Source organism: Protomyctophum parallelum (assembly GCF_964188405.1).
Source record: "Protomyctophum parallelum genome assembly, chromosome: 22".
Taxonomy (NCBI): Eukaryota; Metazoa; Chordata; class Actinopteri; order Myctophiformes; family Myctophidae; genus Protomyctophum; species Protomyctophum parallelum.
Window position 1 is genome coordinate 33,504,837 of NC_139714.1, and position 20,739 is coordinate 33,525,575.

A 20,739-nucleotide genomic window follows, 5' to 3' on the forward strand; every position below is an offset into this window, starting at 1 on the left:
GTTCTTCGTTTTTTTTTCAAAAATAGCAGACCTACAAGCTCGTATCGCGCCACTCGGTGGCGCGATATGAGCTTGTAGATCTGCTATTTTTCAATAGCTAAAGCATAACATGATGCTAACACCAAAATGGGTGCCCGGTCAGAATGGGTAAATCACTGATGAGCCTATACTGTGATGATCCAGTGTGATTTCCTTGGCTTTAGGACTGTCTGCTGTATATATACTGTACGTACTGTCCAAAGAAGTGATGACAAGAGGCTAATGTGTTACATCCTGGCTAGTCGCCATGAGATGGGAGGCACCGAGGCAGCCTGGGACCAACTCAGAGCTGAGAACCGGGGTTTGAAATCATCATGGGTATGCTATGGAATGCCTTCATTGGCCCCATTGCATGCAGGACTTCTAAACGAGTGTACACTTGTAGGACCCAAAGTAGGCCATATTATCGTAGCTGTCTGGAAACCTTGTATGTCCAAAACGGTTATAGCAGGAAAAAATAAAAGGTGTGATTAAAACCCATTCTGACCGGGCACCCATTTCGGTGTCAGCATCATGTTATGCTTTAGCTATTGAAAAATAGCAGATCTACAAGCTCGTATCGCGCCACCGAGTGGCGCGATACGAGCTTGTAGGTCTGCTATTTTTGAAAAGTCGAAGAGCGACTGACATTTCTAGAATCTGATCTCAGGTCAGATTCAGGGTTCATCAGACCAGTGTGTGTCCGGCGGAAACCTTGTATGAATCTGATCTCCGGTCAGAATGGGTTAAGAAGTGTTCGGTTCATTGCTGGTAGCATTGTTTGGTTGTTAGTTTGCGATCTCTGTTTGTTTGGGGTTATTGTGACTGTCTGGCGGAAACTGTGTGTGATTGTGATGTCTTGAGTAAAAAGTAAATAACATAAAAAAGTAGTCTCCTTTTTTAACATGTTTTGTTTTCATGTTAGTTCTTTCCCTTTCTCCTTTTTATGCGTGTAGACTGAGACCTCCTTGTCAGGTCCAGGTCAAACGCTCACAAGGTCTATATCTACTGCACAGCATCAATGTAGACCAGGGGTTTTCAACTGATTGTGAACCAGGGACCACCACCCTGACTTAGAATCAACCTGGGGACCACTATTGTGTTGGGTGGGGATATGGGCTAAGATTAGTGCTTTTGTAAGTTAACACTTGCTATGCATCCCATGTGTATGCATCCCACTGTTTCTCCACCGTTGACTACTACTGGTAAAATGTCCTAATGACTCAACCAGACAATCCGGTGCACTTCCCCCTTCTTGAGATTCTAACTCCCTGTTTCTGTTGAATTTCTGGGGAAACTCCAACTTGTCAGTAAATGACTACATGAATACACTCATCACAGGTCATTCAGTTCACGGTTTCTCAACTAGTGGAAAGAACATTTAAAACAAATCAACAAATCCTACATTACTAAATGAATGGTCAGGGACCACATGCAATACCTCCACGGACCACCAGTGGTCCACGGACCACCTGTTGAAAACCCATGATGTAGACAGATAGTCCCCCACGCACTTTGTTTTAATTATTCCACATGGAAACAAAATATTAATATAGGCTCTTTCTCAACCGCACACGACTGGAGGAGAATATATGGTAGGATAATAAAGAGAAGGATAACAAGCTAAAAGGAAGTCGAAGAGAGAAAATAACTGCCTGACCGCGGTCAAGGTTCTTTGTGAATGTAAACATCAATCATTAGCTGTGATAATAATGTGTAGACAAACGTCTACTTTAATGCCCTGCACACCTACTAATTTAGTACTTAAAGTATATAAGTCATTCTATGTCTGTGAGTCAGCCTATGTAAACACTTTGGTCTGTAAATCAACTGGCGGCTTGCATTCGCTGCGTTGCATATTTCACGGTTTCTATACATAATCTGCTAACACAATAGTCAGCATTTACTGTAACTATACCTTCAACATCCACGGCTTTAAAATGTACTCTAGCTATTTCAAATCTGCTATAGAAGCATACAGTATACATGCAGCATACTTAACCCATTCTGACCTGAGATCAGATTCATCCCTCGTGGGAGGCCCCCGTGGGAGGCCCTCGTAGAGGCATGCAACGCCTCAAGTAAAGTGCCTTGTTGTCTCCCTTCACATCCATACAGCAATTCTGACACCATTATTGTCTTGATTGAATACTTTTCGTCAGAAATGTAAACAGCACGTGGTATGCATACATTAAGGCTAAAAGGACAATACAATAGAAAATAACACAATAATACATGCCATCAACAAATATGAACAATATAATAAGCCTATACTGTGTGTATAAAGGACAAAAGGGGAAAACGACAGCAGTACACTGTACACATTATTCAAATGGATGGTGTCTGTCAAGGCATTCCACATTTTGGTGACAGATGTCTCATGTTTGTTCTAAATGTGGGTAAATGGTGCATTTATATAGCGCTTTACAGAGATTGTGCATTACATTCACCCATTCACACACACATTCATACACCGATGGCAGCGGAAACCATGCAAGGCACCAACTAGCACATCGGGAGCAATTTAGGGTTCGAACTGGCAACCTTACGGTTACCATCCAGGCACTCTACCCACTCTACCGCCGCCTGGCTGTGGGTGTCACTCACTTTGGGGAAGTAGTTTGACACGTGAGGGTATTCAACCCTAATCCGATTGATATATATTTGCTTAACCCCGTCTTCTACACTGAGCCATCCCAGACTAGCAAAGTGTGTTGGAATTCGGTGGGCCTGCATGGACTTACGTAAGGCAGAGAAGTATTCGTGTCAGTTTGTTTTAGGAAGTCCGAAGCTTATAGTGAGGCGCAAGCATAATCAAAATGGCATCTGATGAATGAACCTCTTGCTTTTGATGGTCAGCTCTTCTGCATTGCATTGCATCATCACCCTTTAACGTCTGCTAAAACCCTACAGAGAATGCATCCCATTAGCACGTCTGGCCTCCATGTGCTTTGAGGACCCCGGAGGGGTTCCTCTGACAAATGAGCTCCTCAGCGAGGCTGTTGGAAATGAGTCAAACATGGAGCGCTCTGGAGGTAAAGCCATTACTGTGATTTAAACAAAGGCAATGGAATCACTCACAACATCCCCGCAGGATCGCTTGGTCCCTAATATGTGGAAATATACAACATAGTCTGACGTCTTAAACCTTCTATGAAACTATGTTGAAGGTTTAGCTTTGGACATACTGTACGTTGTATACAACAACAAGGACATACAGTACAGTGCCCACTTTCGATCTAATGAAAGTATTGCCTTTGAGCAACAAAGGGAATGTTGCCAAATTGCTCAAACCCATTGTTGTTGAAATTAATACATAATATAGGACCATAATGGTGTTATCCTTTTAGCCCTAAATGGTTTAACCCATTCTGACCTGAGATCAGATTCATACGAGGTTTCCGCCGGACACACACTGGTCTGATGAACCCATTCTGACCTGAGATCAGATTCATACGAGGTTTCCGCCGGACACACACTGGTCTGATGAACCCATTCTGACCTGAGATCAGATTCATACGAGGTTTCCGCCGGACACACACTGGTCTGATGAACCCATTCTGACCTGAGATCAGATTCTAAAAATGTCAGTCGTTCTTCGATTTTTCAAAAATAGCAGACCTACAAGCTCGTATCGCGCCACTCGGTGGCGCGATATGAGCTTGTAGATCTGCTATTTTTCAATAGCTAAAGCATAACATGATGCCGACACCAAAATGGGTGCCCGTTCAGAATGGGTTAAATTGCTGACCGTACCTAATTGTGCTGTTCATATTTCCGACCAATAAAGTATTCAATCAATTAACTAACTAACATGTTCACATCTCCATGACACATGTGTGACCTCCAGTCTATCGTCACGTCGTCAACCTGTGAGTATAGTTTGTGGTGAATCAGAATCGCCACCAGCAGAACATGTTTCTCACAGCTGTTGGAACGAGCATGTTTGCTGATGACTCCAACAGAGCCGGAACTGAACAGAACAGCTTCCCAACAGTCCAACAGCGCCAGGCTCTGAGCGCTCCACCTTATTGGCTCTTAATCCTTTCATGTTCTGTATGTCGTCGGCTCGCTGCCGGGTTAAAAAGCTTCTATCTCCATATTTAACCCATTCTGACCGGGCACCCATTTTGGTGTCGGCATCGTGTTATGCTTTAGCTATTGAATAATAGCAGATCTACAAGCTCATATCGCGCCACCGAGTGGCGCGATACGAGCTTGTAGGTCTGCTATTTTTGAAAAATCGAAGAGCGACTGACATTTTTAGAATCTGATCTCAGGTCAGAATGGGTTCATCAGGACCAGTGTGTGTCCGGCGGAAACCTCGTATGAATCTGATCTCGGGTCAGAATGGGTTAATCAGACCAGTGTGTGTCCGGCGGAAACCTCGTATGAATCTGATCTCAGGTCAGAATGGGTTAAAGATTTTACTTCAGCATGTGTGCAACCAGCAGGGGGTCATCGCCATGTTGGCTTAATGTGGTGGATTTATTTTTCTTCTTCTCAAAATTCAATCTTTACAGACCTTATGGTTCCATTTGTACACTTTTTATTAGTTATGGGGGTCATTTGGGAACCACTATACAGTAAGTATAGCCTACTATAGTGGACTCATAATGTGCCACACAGTGTCATCGTAAATCAGGCTCATACTGTACATATTCTGAAGAAAACCTTGAGACTTCACATTCAGTAATTGGGTATTATTATGTTAAAAAAAAATAACATTATAATGGTGTGTAAAACAGACAATCAAAACACTTGCCACAGACAAGGCCAAGTCTTTGCCACGTTTATGTATATATATTGATGACCCCTTGGGTACCACGCAAAAGTACTGAAAATAACAGATCTACAAGCTCACAACGCGTCGCCGTGTTGAACTACGTAGATCGACACTTTATTCAAATTTAGGATGATAATAAAAAAGAAAAGAGTTTTTGGACATTCAAGGTTTCCAACCCGATGCAGATGTTCCTTCATTCAGCGCTTCATTCAGACGGATAAAGCAGTTCACAGATGTCCAAAGCTGGAAGCGTGGATTAACAACCAACCGTCACAAATAGCGGTGGGATAAAAAAAAAAAGTACTTCTTCCAATAACTTTCCAATAAAAAGTGTTCTGATGTCCGGCGTCCAGCAGATACCCATATATGGAGTGTCTTTCATCCGTTTGATAAAGCACATGGCCACTGTGGAAACGGAAACGGTTGCCCTTTTCTCATAGATTTGTACCATTAATTATAAATGAAAATGGCTGGATTTTCAATCACCTCCGAAGGCTTCGTTTCTTCCTCCTTCCTCCTTGGTTGACCTGCAGTGCAGCAGGTTCTTTCTGTCTGAGCGTTTCTTCTCCAAGAAGCATTTCACCAGATGTCAAAAGGAGGACCTGGAGATTAAGACGGAGTGCTGTTAGTTTTGTCTAAAAGATCTGCTCCGTTCAAAATCACATTTCCTGAGAGGATCTTCCATGAAGTAATGTTGCCTGTAAATGTATTTACGCTCCTTCGTTAAAGGAGTATAGTTCACCCCCAAACAAATACTTATTTTCTATCAATTACACACGGCAACACGCCATGAAGCCTTCAATTCATGGAGATCTTTGAGGGCGCTAGCCTCTCCTATGCCCAGCTTTGTCTGGTTGTGTGTACTACAGTGTACCCCCATAGCGATGATTTGTTTGGCTGAGCAAAGTACGTAATGAGGATAAAAATCACACCTGTGTGAAGTGAGTGATTATTTTGGAGGGTCCCCAGTTCAAATATGATTATTTAAGAGGGTCCCCAGTTAAAATATGATTATTTTGGAGGGCAATAGTCTACTTGCCAGCCCATAGAGCCACATTGTGAACCCGGACATTTTGGCAAATTGATTATTATAACATGGTTGAAATGAAGTTCGAAGTTACAATGGATGTACAGAGGTGGGCTTGTGTCTGACAAAATGAACATCAAATATCTACAGTAAATATTGAATTGAGCAACTTAAAAATTGTCTGCGGTCATGCTCACAAAAGCCAGAGTAGACTTTAAATGACCCCGGAAGTGTTTTAAAGTGAAATAGCCCTTTAAGACATGAGCTGGAAAGCAAAACATCGCCACAAGGAAGTTGGTAGTAAATCATTAGTGGCTAAATATATGTTGGTCTCATTAAGGAACTGAGGCTAACGAGGAAGAGACGATAAGAGTCTACTATCAGACGTTCACTTCCTGAGTGTCGTGAGGAAATTAATTCTCTGCTCATTTCCTAACCAGCTCAGTGGCCTTTGTGGTTAGAGTGTCCGCCCTGAGACTGGGAGGTCGGGGGTTCGATCCCCGGCCGGGTCATACCAAAGACTCTAAAGATGGGACCCAGTGCCTCCCTGCTTGACACTCAGCATCAAGGGTTGGATTGGGGGTAAGTCCCTGTGACATACAAGTAAGACGCGCAAACGCGGGAAGCGAACGCAGCTCGTGTGTGTGTGGTTGTGTGTGTGTGTGTGTGTGTGTGTGTGTGTGTGCTACAGCTGCGCCCTGTGTGTGTGTGTGTGTGTGTGTGTGTGTGTGTGTGTGTGTGTGCGTGTGTGTGTGTGCTACAGCTGCGCCCTCTGGTGGCGGGCGGGTGGTGTAACAGCGTGACACACACACAGACATTCAGCCCTTGCTGTCATAGTAAGTGGCTCACTGCGTTCGCAACTAGCGTCATGTCCAGGGGGTGTACTTGTACATCAAGCTGCCTCACGCTACAGAAACAGGAGATAGGCTCCTGCCCTATGGGCCTCATGGCTACAGAAACAGGAGATAGGCTCCTGCCCTATGGGCCTCATGGCTACAGAAACACGAGATAGGCTCCTGCCCCTATGGGCCTCATGGCTACAGAAACAGGAGATAGGCTCCTGCCCTATGGGCCTCATGGCTACAGAAACAGGAGATAGGCTCCTGCCCTATGGGCCTCATGGCTACAGAAACAGGAGATAGGCTCCTGCCCTATGGGCCTCATGGCTACAGAAACAGGAGATAGGCTCCTGCCCTATGGGCCTCATGGCTACAGAAACAGGAGATAGGCTCCTGCCCTATGGGCCTCATGGCTACAGAAACAGGAGATAGGCTCCTGCCCTATGGGCCTCATGGCTACAGAAACAGGAGATAGGCTCCTGCCCTATGGGCCTCATGGCTACAGAAACAGGAGATAGGCTCCTGCCCTATGGGCCTCATGGCTACAGAAACAGGAGATAGGCTCCTGCCCTATGGGCCTCATGGCTTGGCAAGGCTACTTACTCATTTCCTAAAGGATGTCTAGACCAGTCTGGGGAACACCAGGGGACCTTGGGAAGGGTTCCACGGGGTCCCCAGTCTGGGGAACACCATAGGGGACCTTGGGAAGGGTTCCAAGGGGTCCCCAGTCTGGGGAACACCAGGGGACCTTTGGAAGGGTTCCAAGGGGTCCCCAGTCTGGGGAACACCATAGGGGACCTTGGGAAGGGTTCCAAGGGGTCCCCAGTCTGGGGAACACCATAGGGGACCTTTGGAAGGGTTCCAAGGGGTCCCCAGTCTGGGGAACACCATAGGGGACCAGGGGAAGGGTTCCACGGGGTCCCCAGTCTGGGGAACACCATAGGGGACCTTGGGAAGGGTTCCAAGGGGTCCCCAGTCTGGGGAACACCATAGGGGACCTTGGGAAGGGTTCCAAGGGGTCCCCAGTCTGGGGAACACCATAGGGGACCTTGGGAAGGGTTCCAAGGGGTCCCCAGTCTGGGGAACACCAGGGGACCAGGGGAAGGGTTCCACGGGGTCCCCAGTCTGGGGAACACCATAGGGGACCTTGGGAAGGGTTCAAAAGGGGTCCCCAGTCTGGGGAACACCATAGGGGACCTTGGGAAGGGTTCCACGGGGTCCCCAGTCTGGGGAACACCATAGGGGACCAGGGGAAGGGTTCCAAGGGGTCCCCAGTCTGGGGAACACCAGGGGACCAGGGGAAGGGTTCCAAGGGGTCCCCAGTCTGGGGAACACCATAGGGGACCTTGGGAAGGGTTCCACGGGGTCCCCAGTCTGGGGAACACCAGGGGACCTTGGGAAGGGTTCCAAGGGGTCCCCAGTCTGGGGAACACCATAGGGGACCTTGGGAAGGGTTCCAAGGGGTCCCCAGTCTGGGGAACACCATAGGGGACCTTGGGAAGGGTTCCACGGGGTCCCCAGTCTGGGGAACACCATAGGGGACCTTGGGAAGGGTTCCAAGGGGTCCCCAGTCTGGGGAACACCATAGGGGACCTTGGGAAGGGTTCCACGGGGTCCCCAGTCTGGGGAACACCATAGGGGACCAGGGGAAGGGTTCCACGGGGTCCCCAGTCTGGGGAACACCATAGGGGACCAGGGGAAGGGTTCCAAGGGGTCCCCAGTCTGGGGAACACCATAGGGGACCAGGGGAAGGGTTCCAAGGGGTCCCCAGTCTGGGGAACACCATAGGGGACCTTGGGAAGGGTTCCAAGGGGTCCCCAGTCTGGGGAACACCATAGGGGACCTTGGGAAGGGTTCCAAGGGGTCCCCAGTCTGGGGAACACCAGGGGACCAGGGGAAGGGTTCCACGGGGTCCCCAGTCTGGGGAACACCATAGGGGACCTTGGGAAGGGTTCCACGGGGTCCCCAGTCTGGGGAACACCATAGGGGACCTTGGGAAGGGTTCCACGGGGTCCCCAGTCTGGGGAACACCATAGGGGACCTTGGGAAGGGTTCCACGGGGTCCCCAGTCTGGGGAACACCATAGGGGACCTTGGGAAGGGTTCCACGGGGTCCCCAGTCTGGGGAACACCATAGGGGACCAGGGGAAGGGTTCCACGGGGTCCCCAGTCTGGGGAACACCATAGGGGACCTTGGGAAGGGTTCCACGGGGTCCCCAGTCTGGGGAACACCAGGGGACCTTGGGAAGGGTTCCACGGGGTCCCCAGTCTGGGGAACACCATAGGGGACCTTGGGAAGGGTTCCACGGGGTCCCCAGTCTGGGGAACACCAGGGGACCTTGGGAAGGGTTCCACGGGGTCCCCAGTCTGGGGAACACCATAGGGGACCAGGGGAAGGGTTCCAAGGGGTCCCCAGTCTGGGGAACACCATAGGGGACCTTGGGAAGGGTTCCACGGGGTCCCCAGTCTGGGGAACACCAGGGGACCTTGGGAAGGGTTCCACGGGGTCCCCAGTCTGGGGAACACCATAGGGGACCTTTGGAAGGGTTCCAAGGGGTCCCCAGTCTGGGGAACACCATAGGGGACCTTGGGAAGGGTTCCACGGGGTCCCCAGTCTGGGGAACACCAGGGGACCTTGGGAAGGGTTCCACGGGGTCCCCAGTCTGGGGAACACCATAGGGGACCAGGGGAAGGGTTCCACGGGGTCCCCAGTCTGGGGAACACCATAGGGGACCAGGGGAAGGGTTCCACGGGGTCCCCAGTCTGGGGAACACCATAGGGGACCAGGGGAAGGGTTCCACGGGGTCCCCAGTCTGGGGAACACCATAGGGGACCTTGGGAAGGGTTCCACGGGGTCCCCAGTCTGGGGAACACCATAGGGGACCTTGGGAAGGGTTCCAAGGGGTCCCCAGTCTGGGGAACACCATAGGGGACCTTGGGAAGGGTTCCACGGGGTCCCCAGTCTGGGGAACACCATAGGGGACCAGGGGAAGGGTTCCACGGGGTCCCCAGTCTGGGGAACACCATAGGGGACCAGGGGAAGGGTTCCACGGGGTCCCCAGCAAAAGCAGTTTAATGTAGCATCACAATTATTCAAATCGTAAAAAAATAGTAGGTTTTCTAGCTCACAGCACGTAACTTTTTGCCTCTGTGAGCAACCCATACATTATGCATGGGCGCTCCCGCCAACCTTACATTAGGCCTATATGTACAGTATTGACGATATTCAGATCGTCTTGCCAGCAAGGTGCTAACTAGGTGCAACTTCCCAGACCTAAACTTCCCAGACCTAAATAGCAGACCTACAAGCTCGTATCGCGCCACTCGGTGGCGCGATATGAGCTTGTAGATCTGCTATTTTTCAATAGCTAAAGCATAACATGATGCCGACACCAAAATGGGTGCCCGTTCAGAATGGGTTAAATTGCTGACCGTACCTAATTGTGCTGTTCATATTTCCGACCAATAAAGTATTCAATCAATTAACTAACTAACATGTTCACATCTCCATGACACATGTGTGACCTCCAGTCTATCGTCACGTCGTCAACCTGTGAGTATAGTTTGTGGTGAATCAGAATCGCCACCAGCAGAACATGTTTCTCACAGCTGTTGGAACGAGCATGTTTGCTGATGACTCCAACAGAGCCGGAACTGAACAGAACAGCTTCCCAACAGTCCAACAGCGCCAGGCTCTGAGCGCTCCACCTTATTGGCTCTTAATCCTTTCATGTTCTGTATGTCGTCGGCTCGCTGCCGGGTTAAAAAGCTTCTATCTCCATATTTAACCCATTCTGACCGGGCACCCATTTTGGTGTCGGCATCGTGTTATGCTTTAGCTATTGAATAATAGCAGATCTACAAGCTCATATCGCGCCACCGAGTGGCGCGATACGAGCTTGTAGGTCTGCTATTTTTGAAAAATCGAAGAGCGACTGACATTTTTAGAATCTGATCTCAGGTCAGAATGGGTTCATCAGGACCAGTGTGTGTCCGGCGGAAACCTCGTATGAATCTGATCTCGGGTCAGAATGGGTTAATCAGACCAGTGTGTGTCCGGCGGAAACCTCGTATGAATCTGATCTCAGGTCAGAATGGGTTAAAGATTTTACTTCAGCATGTGTGCAACCAGCAGGGGGTCATCGCCATGTTGGCTTAATGTGGTGGATTTATTTTTCTTCTTCTCAAAATTCAATCTTTACAGACCTTATGGTTCCATTTGTACACTTTTTATTAGTTATGGGGGTCATTTGGGAACCACTATACAGTAAGTATAGCCTACTATAGTGGACTCATAATGTGCCACACAGTGTCATCGTAAATCAGGCTCATACTGTACATATTCTGAAGAAAACCTTGAGACTTCACATTCAGTAATTGGGTATTATTATGTTAAAAAAAAATAACATTATAATGGTGTGTAAAACAGACAATCAAAACACTTGCCACAGACAAGGCCAAGTCTTTGCCACGTTTATGTATATATATTGATGACCCCTTGGGTACCACGCAAAAGTACTGAAAATAACAGATCTACAAGCTCACAACGCGTCGCCGTGTTGAACTACGTAGATCGACACTTTATTCAAATTTAGGATGATAATAAAAAAGAAAAGAGTTTTTGGACATTCAAGGTTTCCAACCCGATGCAGATGTTCCTTCATTCAGCGCTTCATTCAGACGGATAAAGCAGTTCACAGATGTCCAAAGCTGGAAGCGTGGATTAACAACCAACCGTCACAAATAGCGGTGGGATAAAAAAAAAAAGTACTTCTTCCAATAACTTTCCAATAAAAAGTGTTCTGATGTCCGGCGTCCAGCAGATACCCATATATGGAGTGTCTTTCATCCGTTTGATAAAGCACATGGCCACTGTGGAAACGGAAACGGTTGCCCTTTTCTCATAGATTTGTACCATTAATTATAAATGAAAATGGCTGGATTTTCAATCACCTCCGAAGGCTTCGTTTCTTCCTCCTTCCTCCTTGGTTGACCTGCAGTGCAGCAGGTTCTTTCTGTCTGAGCGTTTCTTCTCCAAGAAGCATTTCACCAGATGTCAAAAGGAGGACCTGGAGATTAAGACGGAGTGCTGTTAGTTTTGTCTAAAAGATCTGCTCCGTTCAAAATCACATTTCCTGAGAGGATCTTCCATGAAGTAATGTTGCCTGTAAATGTATTTACGCTCCTTCGTTAAAGGAGTATAGTTCACCCCCAAACAAATACTTATTTTCTATCAATTACACACGGCAACACGCCATGAAGCCTTCAATTCATGGAGATCTTTGAGGGCGCTAGCCTCTCCTATGCCCAGCTTTGTCTGGTTGTGTGTACTACAGTGTACCCCCATAGCGATGATTTGTTTGGCTGAGCAAAGTACGTAATGAGGATAAAAATCACACCTGTGTGAAGTGAGTGATTATTTTGGAGGGTCCCCAGTTCAAATATGATTATTTAAGAGGGTCCCCAGTTAAAATATGATTATTTTGGAGGGCAATAGTCTACTTGCCAGCCCATAGAGCCACATTGTGAACCCGGACATTTTGGCAAATTGATTATTATAACATGGTTGAAATGAAGTTCGAAGTTACAATGGATGTACAGAGGTGGGCTTGTGTCTGACAAAATGAACATCAAATATCTACAGTAAATATTGAATTGAGCAACTTAAAAATTGTCTGCGGTCATGCTCACAAAAGCCAGAGTAGACTTTAAATGACCCCGGAAGTGTTTTAAAGTGAAATAGCCCTTTAAGACATGAGCTGGAAAGCAAAACATCGCCACAAGGAAGTTGGTAGTAAATCATTAGTGGCTAAATATATGTTGGTCTCATTAAGGAACTGAGGCTAACGAGGAAGAGACGATAAGAGTCTACTATCAGACGTTCACTTCCTGAGTGTCGTGAGGAAATTAATTCTCTGCTCATTTCCTAACCAGCTCAGTGGCCTTTGTGGTTAGAGTGTCCGCCCTGAGACTGGGAGGTCGGGGGTTCGATCCCCGGCCGGGTCATACCAAAGACTCTAAAGATGGGACCCAGTGCCTCCCTGCTTGACACTCAGCATCAAGGGTTGGATTGGGGGTAAGTCCCTGTGACATACAAGTAAGACGCGCAAACGCGGGAAGCGAACGCAGCTCGTGTGTGTGTGGTTGTGTGTGTGTGTGTGTGTGTGTGTGTGTGTGTGCTACAGCTGCGCCCTGTGTGTGTGTGTGTGTGTGTGTGTGTGTGTGTGTGTGTGTGTGCGTGTGTGTGTGTGCTACAGCTGCGCCCTCTGGTGGCGGGCGGGTGGTGTAACAGCGTGACACACACACAGACATTCAGCCCTTGCTGTCATAGTAAGTGGCTCACTGCGTTCGCAACTAGCGTCATGTCCAGGGGGTGTACTTGTACATCAAGCTGCCTCACGCTACAGAAACAGGAGATAGGCTCCTGCCCTATGGGCCTCATGGCTACAGAAACAGGAGATAGGCTCCTGCCCTATGGGCCTCATGGCTACAGAAACACGAGATAGGCTCCTGCCCCTATGGGCCTCATGGCTACAGAAACAGGAGATAGGCTCCTGCCCTATGGGCCTCATGGCTACAGAAACAGGAGATAGGCTCCTGCCCTATGGGCCTCATGGCTACAGAAACAGGAGATAGGCTCCTGCCCTATGGGCCTCATGGCTACAGAAACAGGAGATAGGCTCCTGCCCTATGGGCCTCATGGCTACAGAAACAGGAGATAGGCTCCTGCCCTATGGGCCTCATGGCTACAGAAACAGGAGATAGGCTCCTGCCCTATGGGCCTCATGGCTACAGAAACAGGAGATAGGCTCCTGCCCTATGGGCCTCATGGCTACAGAAACAGGAGATAGGCTCCTGCCCTATGGGCCTCATGGCTTGGCAAGGCTACTTACTCATTTCCTAAAGGATGTCTAGACCAGTCTGGGGAACACCAGGGGACCTTGGGAAGGGTTCCACGGGGTCCCCAGTCTGGGGAACACCATAGGGGACCTTGGGAAGGGTTCCAAGGGGTCCCCAGTCTGGGGAACACCAGGGGACCTTTGGAAGGGTTCCAAGGGGTCCCCAGTCTGGGGAACACCAGGGGACCTTTGGAAGGGTTCCAAGGGGTCCCCAGTCTGGGGAACACCATAGGGGACCTTGGGAAGGGTTCCAAGGGGTCCCCAGTCTGGGGAACACCATAGGGGACCTTTGGAAGGGTTCCAAGGGGTCCCCAGTCTGGGGAACACCATAGGGGACCAGGGGAAGGGTTCCACGGGGTCCCCAGTCTGGGGAACACCATAGGGGACCTTGGGAAGGGTTCCAAGGGGTCCCCAGTCTGGGGAACACCATAGGGGACCTTGGGAAGGGTTCCAAGGGGTCCCCAGTCTGGGGAACACCATAGGGGACCTTGGGAAGGGTTCCAAGGGGTCCCCAGTCTGGGGAACACCAGGGGACCAGGGGAAGGGTTCCACGGGGTCCCCAGTCTGGGGAACACCATAGGGGACCTTGGGAAGGGTTCAAAAGGGGTCCCCAGTCTGGGGAACACCATAGGGGACCTTGGGAAGGGTTCCACGGGGTCCCCAGTCTGGGGAACACCATAGGGGACCTTGGGAAGGGTTCCACGGGGTCCCCAGTCTGGGGAACACCATAGGGGACCTTGGGAAGGGTTCCAAGGGGTCCCCAGTCTGGGGAACACCATAGGGGACCAGGGGAAGGGTTCCACGGGGTCCCCAGTCTGGGGAACACCATAGGGGACCAGGGGAAGGGTTCCACGGGGTCCCCAGTCTGGGGAACACCATAGGGGACCAGGGGAAGGGTTCCACGGGGTCCCCAGTCTGGGGAACACCAGGGGACCTTGGGAAGGGTTCCACGGGGTCCCCAGTCTGGGGAACACCATAGGGGACCAGGGGAAGGGTTCCACGGGGTCCCCAGTCTGGGGAACACCATAGGGGACCAGGGGAAGGGTTCCAAGGGGTCCCCAGTCTGGGGAACACCATAGGGGACCTTGGGAAGGGTTCCACGGGGTCCCCAGTCTGGGGAACACCATAGGGGACCTTGGGAAGGGTTCCACGGGGTCCCCAGTCTGGGGAACACCATAGGGGACCAGGGGAAGGGTTCCACGGGGTCCCCAGTCTGGGGAACACCATAGGGGACCAGGGGAAGGGTTCCACGGGGTCCCCAGCAAAAGCAGTTTAATGTAGCATCACAATTATTCAAATCGTAAAAAAATAGTAGGTTTTCTAGCTCACAGCACGTAACTTTTTGCCTCTGTGAGCAACCCATACATTATGCATGGGCGCTCCCGCCAACCTTACATTAGGCCTATATGTACAGTATTGACGATATTCAGATCGTCTTGCCAGCAAGGTGCTAACTAGGTGCAACTTCCCATTGACAGCCCATTCATCCAAAACATAAAAGTCCCATCTGATTGTATTAAACAGCATCAAACTCATCAACATTGCAGCTGTTTCGAAAAGCTTGAATTATCCTCTTTCCATCTGCAAAGTGTTTGTTTCATAAGAATCCACTGTACGTACACATGTTATGAGTATTGGAGTTTGGAAGCACTCGTTTTTTAGTAAAGCAACCTGCTGCCGCCTCCTGCATTATGTGCAAATTGAAAACAGGTGGTAAACTAAGCAGTAAGACTGTTGAGTGATATCAATGAACACTCCCAAACTCTGGACACTTAGGAGAAAAATAACCTGCACAGAATGTCTTGACAGGAAGCAGCGCACAACATGGTCTCCGGTGGATTTTTATGAAACAAAAACGTTACAGATAGAAAGAGGATAATTCAAACTTTCCGTACAGCTGCAATGTTGGTGAGTTAGACGTTGTTTAATACAATTAGATAGGACTGTTCTGTTTGGATGAATGGGCTGTCAATGGGAAGTTGCACCTAGTTAGCACCTAGTTAGCACCTAGTTAGCACCTAGTTAGCACCTTGCTGGCAAGATGGACCCGCTCTGAATATCGTCAATAGGTGGTGGGAGCACCCATCCATTCTGTGGCTCAGGAGGTAGAGCAGGTCGTCCAATGATCCCTGGGTCGGCGGTTCGAATCCCGGCTCCTCCTCCTGTCCACATGTCGAAGTGTCCTTGGGCAAAGACACTGAACCCTGCATTGCCTCTAATGAGTCGGTCGGTGTGAGCTTGCCGAGTGCAGTACTTTAATCCGACGGAGCATTGGTCCGAACGACAACCTACCTCCTCCCTCACACTAACCCTAACCTCCCCCGGGGCAGACACCTAAACCTAACCGCAACCCTCTCCCGACCCGCAGCGCACCTCGGAGCATTGCTCCTGCTCTGTCGGATGATAGTATGCCTCCCGAGCTCGTCACCATTGATGTGTGAATGTGTGAAGTGAGGACGCTGGCGTCGACTGTTCGCCGCTTCACCTCCCAATGTATGAATGAATGAACCATTGTAAAGCGCTTTGAGCACTTGGAAAAGCGCTATAAAATTCATTATTATTATTATTATTATTATGCGTTATGTATGGGTGGTGGACACACCCATACGCATCGGGTGCTCCCACTGGCCATACATATGGGAAATAGATGGTGTGTTATAGGGTGGTATAACAGGAGGTTAATGGAAAAAGGGGAATATCCGCACTCTCTTAATATAGTTTGAGTTTCTTCACGCAGGCCTTCCTCAGCGTTTCAAACTGAGGAAGGCCTGCGTGCCGAAACGCTCAAACTTTATTAACCCATTCTGACCTGAGATCAGATTCATATGAGGTTTCCACATGGACACACACTGGTCTGATTAACCCATTCTGACCTGAGATCAGATTCTAGAAATGTCAGTCGTTCTTCGATTTTTCAAAAAATAGCAGACCTACAAGCTCGTATCGCGCCACTCGGTGGCGCGATATGAGCTTGTAGATCTGCTATTTTTCAATAGCTAAAGCATAACATGATGCCAACACCAAAATGGGTGCCCGGTCAGAATGGGGTTAAGACATTGCGGATATTCCCCTTTTTTCATTGATCTTCAAGAATCTGCACCCATCAGCTACAGAGACTATCAACTTGCCTCGCTGAGCAGAGCGCGGTCTCGAGCTAACCTGACGCTGCCAGATGGGGGCGGTATTGGGTAACCATGTTCCCCAACACAGCACTCATCTGGGATCTCTCAGGGAGTTGAGCTGACACAAATCCGTTCCGTACCGAACCAATCAGCGTGAGCTAAGGGCGGGATATGTTGCGAAACCGGATGTGAAGCTATATAGACACGTCAATATGATTGGTTGTGTTTGCACGCCCACACGGTGATAGACAGACGGTCCCATCCAATCATCTACCAAGTATCTTGAAAAAAAGGAACAGCCCCCGTCATCGAATTTGCTTCCGCGATCCCAGATCCCAATAAGCTGTGAAACAAATTTGTGTAGCAAGCTTCTTGGATCTGGCAGCGTCAGGTTGGTCTCGAGCCACATGAACAGAAAGGGAGCCGGCATGGGAACTTTAGTCTTGGCTGTGATATGAGGTAACTGGAGAAGTGCTAGCCTGACTTTACTCTTGTAAAGACAGACAGACAGACAGACAGACAGACAGACAGACAGACAGACAGACAGACAGACAGACAGACAGACAGACAGCATGTGAAAAGCTTGTAAAGCTTTAATGTCCTGCACAGCACACCTCCAGTCATCCATCACAATGCACAGTGTGTGTGTGATTACATTTCCTTACATCTGACAGCAGTGCAGCAACTGTGTGTGTGTGCGTGTGTGCGTGCGTGTTCATGCGCGCATGCAGTTTTTGCACGATTACATTTCCTTACAGTTGGCAATGATTTATGGCAGTGTGTGTGTGTGTGTGTGTGTGTGTGTGTGTGTGTGTGTGTGTGTGTGTGTGCGTGTGCGTGTGCGTGTGCGTGTGTGTGTGTGTGCGCGTGTGCGTGTGCTTTTCATGTTTATTTACATGTTTATCTCGTATGTTTATGTGCCATTAGGCCTTAATGAAAGACTGGACATTTCACTGCTGCAGAGGTTTGAGTCTTTATACACTCGTTCTCTGTCTCACTCACTGTGTGTGTGTGTGTGTGTGTGTGTGTGTGTGTGTGTGTGTGTGTGTGTGTGTGTGTGTGTGTGTGTGTGTGCGCGCGTGCTGCGTGCACGGGCAGGCAATGCAGCCAAAACACACAAACCTTTGACTTCTCCAACACTGATGCGAAACACACAGTAAATGGTCTTGATCTGTTCCCTCGCTCTCTCTCTCCTCTCTCCTCTAAACATCCTTCCGTCCACTTCCACTCATCTGTAAATGCTTTATCACAACCCCCCCCTTCCTGTTCATTCTGCAGACCACCTACTGTAGTGGTTCTGTACGTTGAATGAGTTTATTATGCAATTCAGAGTTTGTTTTTGTCAAACATAGCCTATAAGCCTGCATGCACAACGCGTGAATATGCATCACGAGCTTGTAGACCAAGGGTCTTCAACAGGGGGTCTAGGACCCCTAGGGTCTTCAACAGGGGGTCTGGGACCCCTAGGGTCTTCAACAGGGGGTCTGGGACCCCTAGGGTCTTCAACAAGGGGGTCTGGGACCCCTAGGGAGTTAGAGTTACTACAAGGGGGCCTGTGTGATGGATAGGAACATGTTTTGTACAGTAACCACTTGAACCCAGCGTCCCTATTCTGAGGGGAACAACATGCCGAAAATCTGCTATTTTCGCCAAAGAGGTTTGATATAGAGGGGTGGAAAAACACCGACCAGTATTAACCCATTCTGACCGGGCACCCATCATGTTATGCTTTAGCTATTGAAAAATAGCAGATCTACAAGCTCATATCGTGCCACCGAGTGGCGCGATAAGAGCTTGTAGGTCTGCTATTTTTGAAAAATCGAAGAACGACTGACATTTTTAGAATCTGATCTCAGGTCAGAATGGGTTAATCAGACCCAGTGTGTGTCCGGCGGAAACCTCGTATGAATCTGATCTCAGGTCAGAATGGGTTTTTTGTGTCTTTATTGATACTGAAGTGACGATGGACTGGGAGAAAACCGGGAGAGAGAGAGAGATTGGGGTTTTGACATGCAGCAAAGTGCCGTCGGGATTGGGACTCGAACCCGCAACGCGCTACATTGAGCCTATAGGTGCCTGGACCACTACGCCAGCTGCCCGGGCCAGTGCAGACCTGCACTGATGGTTCAAGTGGTTAAAGGAGAATTCCATACTAAAAGGCTTTCTTACCTTTCTTTGTAGTTACGTCCCCATCAAAGAGGTCCAGGTGTTATTTTGTGCAAAAGCTCCTTATTGCCTTATTGGCTATTTCCCCTACCATAAGCCCTACATGAATTGCATTGAATTGAATGGGAATTGAATGGGGCTATGGGGTGTTGTGCGAATTCGCTTATTTCCATCGAAATAAGTAGTAAAGTGTGCCGCTTGGGTTATTATTTACATCATGAAGAGAGGATATATACAAAAAATATATAAATTTGAGCGATGGAAATAAGCGAATTAGCACAACACCCCATACATCCCATTCAATTCAATGCAATTCATTTAGGGCTTATGGTAGGGGAAATAGCCAATAATGAGCTTTTGCACAAAATAACACCTGGACCTCTTTGATGGGGACGTAACAACTACAAAGAAAGGTAAGAAAGCCTTTTAGTATGGAATTCTCCTTTAACTGTCTGAAAATACACATTAACACAACTACACTAGTCTAGTCTATGAAGTTATGAAAACGTTTAATTTCATACAGTATGTAGTGGTTGTAGTCAGTGGGTCCCTGCTTCATCTCTCTCTCGGATAAGGGGTCCTTGGGTTGAAAAACGTTGAAGACCTCTGTTAGCAGAGCATCGATGTTTGCTGTTCGCAAAGTGCACAAAGTGGTTACGACGACACCAGAAGGATCAATGATGGAGTGGGAACGCATTCTGCAGGACACTGTTTCAGCCATTAGATTCTTCAAAGAACCCTACAGGAATGGAAAAAGTGTGTGTTTGTATATGTGTGTGTGTGTGTGTGTGTGTGTGTGTGTGTGTGTGTGTGCGTGTGCGTGCGTGCGTGCGTGTGTGTGTGTGCGTGTGTGTGTCTGAATAGCCTTTCCTGTAAAACATTGTTACAGTCTTTGTCACAGCTTCTTCCATCTTGAAAATGTTAAACGTTCATTGCACACATGCGCACACACACACAGTCCCCCACAGCATCTTGAAAAGGTTACCAGGCGCAGACATATATTGTATATTCCCTATGTGAGTACACCCACACACACACACACACACACACACACACACACACACACACACATTTATCGCAGATTGTTGAAATCTTGACACAGCTATAAAACGTGGTCACGATATGCGGCTGACATGCAGGCAACATGTGATGAGATGGAAACAATGCAGTCTGCAGGCTGATTTACACGTGTGTGTGTGTGTGTGTGTGTGTGTGTGTGTGTGTGTGTGTGTGTGTGTGTGTGTGTGTGTGTGTGTGTGTGTGTGCGTGTACATTCTTTGTCAAGGTGATAAATTACCAACATCTTAAGGATGCTGTCATAAAGCTTGGCTACAAATGTAAACACTGCTTGCGTTCATATTTGGAGGCCCACGTAATGAACACAACAAGGCTTTGGCTATAAACTCCGTTCAGTGACTGACTGTGATAATTGGTGGTCGCCTCATAATGGAGGAGACGATGCTTCCTGTGATCCTGAAACGCTTGTTTCTGGGTTTCCAAAGTTTGAGCATCTATAGTTAGGTCTGTTGTTGGTGTTCAAGAATATCTTGCTAAATGTGAACGCAGATAAAGATGGTGTGTGTGTGTGTGTGTGTGTGTGTGTGTGTGTGTGTGTGTGTGTGTGTGTGTGTGTGTGTGTGTGTGTGTGTGTGTGTGTGTGTGTGTGTGTGCGTGCGTGTGTGTGCGTGCGTGCGTGCGTGTGTGTGTGCGTGCGTGCGTAGATCTGAAGAACATCCCGTCGGACCTGCCCTCAGACATAGTGAAGATGGACCTCTCCTCCAATAGCATCACTCAGCTCAGACCCAGACACTTCCTGTATGCCAAAGACCTCAAACTGCTCAACCTCAGCAGCAACAGCCTGGACCGCATAGACACAGGTGGGA

General features: G+C 48.6%; 1 protein-coding gene across 1 annotated transcript in view; it reads left to right on the forward strand.

Moving 5' to 3' along the window:
- lrrc17 (leucine rich repeat containing 17) overlaps positions 1–20,739 on the forward strand; it is an 86,982-nt gene that overhangs the window by 54,800 nt on the left and 11,443 nt on the right. Inside the window, exon 6 of the mRNA XM_083794503.1 lies at positions 20,578–20,733. Coding sequence (XP_083650629.1) covers positions 20,578–20,733 — 156 coding nt within the window. The remainder of the gene's footprint in view (positions 1–20,577; positions 20,734–20,739) is intronic.